Here is a 4,382-nt window from a genome sequence, read left to right on the forward strand (position 1 = left end):
TTCATTCCATGTACTACATGCCGCCTCGCCACGTAAGTCGTCTTGGTTACAGGAGAGTTTTTGTTACTCGGCGCTATCTGACTGGCACGGCTGGCATACGTTCCATCCTCTCCGAGGCTGGCATACGTTCCATCCTCTCCGAGGCTCGTAGGGAAGAGAACCCCGGCGTCCTCGGCCAGTTGCATCCACAAGACTCACCGGTCCTCTTCAGCTTGTAGACCCGGCACCACGGGGACACGGTTCCTGCAACAAAGACCTCAGGCCCAAAGGGGTCCTTTTCAGCAGATCACACCGGCTGGCATACGTTCCATCCTCTCCGAGGCTCGTAGGGAAGAGAACCCCGGCGTCCTCGGCCAGTTGCATCCACAAGACTCACCGGTCCTCTTCAGCTTGTAGACCCGGCACCACGGGGACACGGTTCCTGCAACAAAGACCTCAGGCCCAAAGGGGTCCTTTTCAGCAGATCACACTGGAGTAGAGTATCCTGGGTTATCTAGGAGAACTCGGAAGTAAGTTTCGAACACGAGTATGAGGCAGACAACTGTCCTTTCCTTCCAGTAAACCTTTGTCTGTCTGACTCGGGCTCGGTTCCTATGAGCTCTGACAGGATGATGACGGCGATCAGAGAAATCATGACTCAAACTGAAACCGCCCAGGCTGGGATCTTCAGTCTCAGTATGATCTGATGTTTCAAGGCTCAAAGTTCAAGTTAAATCAGAACGAGGACAATCAGGCCCTGAGAGTCGAAGAGGCTTGACAGTGATAGCCAAATTCATTCAATGATCATTACAAGTTCAAGTTGTAGGAACTTGAAAGAGCCTTCGATTGGCCAGTGGCGGGAAAGTTGGGCCTGGCGCGCGGCCAGCCTTACCTCGGAACGGCGTGCCTGGCCAAGCAGGCTGCGGCTCAGGGGCAAGCGTCATACCCTACCACTGACCACAAGCGGCTGAGGTACGGCACTGCTCAAATCCGAAAAGAAAATTCCAAATAAAACCGATAGCAAGAAGGAGAGAAGGTATCTGAGCTGGAAGCAGCGGTCTAATAGCAGCGGCTGCTCAGTCGCGTCGTCAGATCGCAGCTCCAAATAGCGAAGAAAGAGTAGGCGATGGCGTACTGGCAAATGTCATGACCCGCCAGGAGCGTTGGCAGCAGAACTTCTCTTGTACTGCTTGCTCAAGAAGTACTTCTGCGCGTGCGATCGGACCTGAGCTGCTGTCCTCGTACCGATCTCCGCGGCAATGATGTCAGCGACGCCGTCCCCTAATCCAACAAAGACCCCGTCCTCATCGATCCGAGGGAACGACTGGCAATACCTCTGAACCCCTTGCAGAAACAACTCGTGCTCCTCCTTCTTCCACCTGTTCTGCCTCGTCCCACTCGCTCGTTCTTCGCCCGCAGCCTCCGACAACTCCCCAGTTTTCTCCGAGGGCCTCTCCGCTCCCGCCGCATCAAAGGATATGGTCACTTGTGTTCTGTTCGAGCTCTTAGCATGCGCGTCGAGCACAACCCCCCCGCCCTCCTCTTCTTCAAACTGATCGTCGTTGAGGACCTTGTCGATGTCTTCCTCTGTGACGGCTGTTTCCGACTGCCCTGTGAAGAGAGCATCGATAGCATCAACCAAACTTTCGCTCGATTGCTCCATACAGCCAGAAGCGTTGCCTTGCCGTAGTCGATGGATCCTAGAGAGGAAAAGGTTTGAGTTAGCATTAGACACAAGAAACGTGCTCTAAGTGGGTCTCTCCTTCCTGCTTCTTTCAAATTCTCTCTCGTTTCTCCTTGATGATCAACTATTTCTATCCATGATTTGTTGTCCGACCGTCACTGGCAACGAAAAAATGTTGCTGCCCTGGGCCCACTATGTCCATGTGAAATCTGGTGAACTTCTTATTCATTGGTCTTACTTATCCTGCTTGTTCTGCTACAGAACACGGGAATGAATCATTCTCTACCCTGACCTCGTCTCTTCTGTCCTTACCCTCGGAATATACGGCTTTCTTGTCCCGTCTTTGTATCCTCCCGGCCCTGTCCCTGCAGTATCCCACTTATTTTGAGTTAAAACCGGGCAGATATGATTTTACTACATGTCAGCATCCATGAATATCCGAACTAAAATATTTTAAATACTTATAAAAATTTTACGAAGGCGACGGATATGCGAAGAGGACGCTAGGTGAAAAGGGGCAGACGAGAAGAAGATATACTTTCAGGAGGAGCTTGCCAGGAGGAAGACGCCTCCTGTTCAAGTCTTTGCTGTTGATACATCCGATTGAGAGAATGTCTTCACAAATTCAATTATGTCACGAACAAGCTTGATTGTCTGGTCGAGAGAGATCGTACCTTGTTAACCGTCCTCGTGTACCTGTCCCACACTTGCACCCTGCCTCACCACATCATCGATGCCATGCAATCTTCGATGTATCATTTTTACAGATCAACAAGAATAACTATTTCCTTCGTCGTGATATAGATCACCATCCGATGACGTTAGCGAGGCTCTTTGACAACGATCTGCAATCGTATTAGCTACCATGACAACGTGCGAGACCCACTGACCCGAGCCTATCAGTCCTCCTCTTCAGATGCGACTTGGGCACCTCCGCCAGGTTCATCTCATGGATCTTTTTGCTGACATCACTGTGCAGAGGTAGAACAGAGTGCACTGGATGCGGCTCGATAACGGCCTGTGAAAGTGTTCAGAACTTCTCGCACTTACTTCCTGACTCTAATGGAATAAACCTTGCTTTGCCGCATTTCCTCGGCTTCACGCTCTTTGTTGTAAACCTTGGTGGGATCCCAAGACTTGTCCCTAGCCACCAGGGCGATGTCTGAAGCTTTCTTGCCGTATACCTTCCTCATCAGCTTCCCCAGTCTCACAATATCCTTGCACTTGACCCTTCGTCCGCCAGATAGGAAGCAGTCTTCCCCGTTCCCAGACATCTGGCTGGCGGAAACTTGCGTACTTTCAGATGGTTGTGCTGTCTGCACGTCATCAAGATGTGCATCTGCAAGTACATCCTTGTGGCTGAAATACAATCAGTCGTGAAGGTCATCCTGACTGACAAGCAATACCTGTGAGTCTCTGTTGCTGATTCGACGGGGATGTCATACGATTTCAGCTCCGCGTTGGCCTCTTTTTGCTCTAAACGGCTCCTAGACTGCATGCCGCTATACGATGAATGCTCACTTTCTGCCCCATTTGAATTCACTTGATTAGACCCTGAATTGTCCTGACTATTCATCTGTTTTCGGATCTCAGAAGCATTTTCTGTCCATGCTCTCACTTGTTGCTGGCTCCTTTGACGGGATCGATCGGCTTTCTTGTTGTTCATAGAATGAATCGCCTTCGTTTGGTATTTCTCCAAAACCTGAGCTTCGGAAGGCCTTGAAATCATTTTTTTTGCTTCAGCTAGCTCTTCAGCTTGCTCTTTTGGGCTGGGTTGCATGGCATTGTTGTGATCTCCACCAAAGATCAGTGAGGTTTCACTCTGGTAACCATGATTTAGATTCATCGCCTGCATCTGAACTTTGCCTTTCCTCTGTCACAGCAAAGTCAAACAGAAGAAGACAACTGAGGCAGGTAAATACCTCGATTTGATCAATAAGGATTCGCTTCTCATCCTCAGGAATATTCTCAGATTTTATCTGCTGAATTTGCTTAAGAGTCTGTCCATCTCCAGATGCTTGCTTTTGGCTCATCAAGTCTTGAAGCTTTTCCCAGTTTTGAGCACTGTTGTCAGCTATGAACTTCTTGTCGGAGTCCTTGTTGTAGTCCCGCTCGATTTTTAACTCTTGCCTTTTTCTATCATCATCGTAATCATGCATGATTTTAAGATTCGGCTGGTTGTCTCTGCTAGATATCACGTTCCACAGCCTTTTCCCAATCAAGTTCTGACAGTTTGACTTGAGCTTGCAATCATCGATGACCGTACGAAAACTTGTCTTCCGCAAGATCGCTGCTCCATTATCCGCTATTTCTCCTGCCATGGTTCTGCTCACGCCATTAGATTTCGCTGAGAATAGGCTCGAGAGCTTCTTCCGTGCAGAGCTCGTCGAATCATCCATCATATCCTCAGGGAGTCTCGTGGAGTCGAAGTGAGCCGCTTGAAAGTTTCCATCGGATGACAAGCCCGAGTCAGCAAACAGCATCTGTTTGCGGCTGGTGTCTTGCGGAAGGTCAACAGAGTCCCAGTGAGCGCTGGAGAACATCAGCGGTCGATCGCCCGTCAGCTTGGTGTACTGCAGGGCCACTGGATCCCGCTGCGCAGTTTGAACATTGTAGGTGAGAACGAGAACTGCTGCAGCGCAAAGGCTAGCCGCTACCACAGACTTGCGATGAAACATCATCTTCTGCTCGGCCATCCTCATTGTGCTCAATTGGGATC

General features: G+C 49.8%; 3 protein-coding genes across 3 annotated transcripts; all 3 read right to left on the minus strand.

The window, feature by feature from the left end:
* Positions 1–198: 198 nt before the first annotated feature.
* On the minus strand, positions 199–634 carry GUITHDRAFT_122742 (hypothetical protein; the record flags this gene model as incomplete). The annotated part of the gene is made up of 3 exons (XM_005817972.1): positions 199–243; positions 377–421; positions 564–634. Coding segments are annotated over 3 exons (161 nt in total), but the record flags the coding sequence as incomplete, so codon positions are not given.
* Positions 635–1,123: 489 nt separating this feature from the next.
* GUITHDRAFT_122743 (hypothetical protein) lies at positions 1,124–1,642 on the minus strand (the record flags this gene model as incomplete). Its single annotated transcript, XM_005817973.1, has 1 exon — positions 1,124–1,642. One exon carries the CDS (start codon positions 1,640–1,642, stop codon positions 1,124–1,126), a length of 519 nt encoding a protein of 172 aa, XP_005818030.1.
* Positions 1,643–2,468: 826 nt separating this feature from the next.
* GUITHDRAFT_122744 (hypothetical protein) lies at positions 2,469–4,365 on the minus strand (the record flags this gene model as incomplete). The annotated part of the gene is made up of 5 exons (XM_005817974.1): positions 2,469–2,508; positions 2,554–2,681; positions 2,737–3,022; positions 3,070–3,536; positions 3,586–4,365. 5 exons carry the CDS (start codon positions 4,363–4,365, stop codon positions 2,469–2,471), a joined length of 1,701 nt encoding a protein of 566 aa, XP_005818031.1.
* Between the last annotated feature and the right edge of the window lie 17 nt (positions 4,366–4,382).

The sequence above is a fragment of the Guillardia theta genome, assembly GCF_000315625.1.
Source record: "Guillardia theta CCMP2712 unplaced genomic scaffold GUITHscaffold_427, whole genome shotgun sequence".
Classification (NCBI taxonomy): Eukaryota; class Cryptophyceae; order Pyrenomonadales; family Geminigeraceae; genus Guillardia; species Guillardia theta.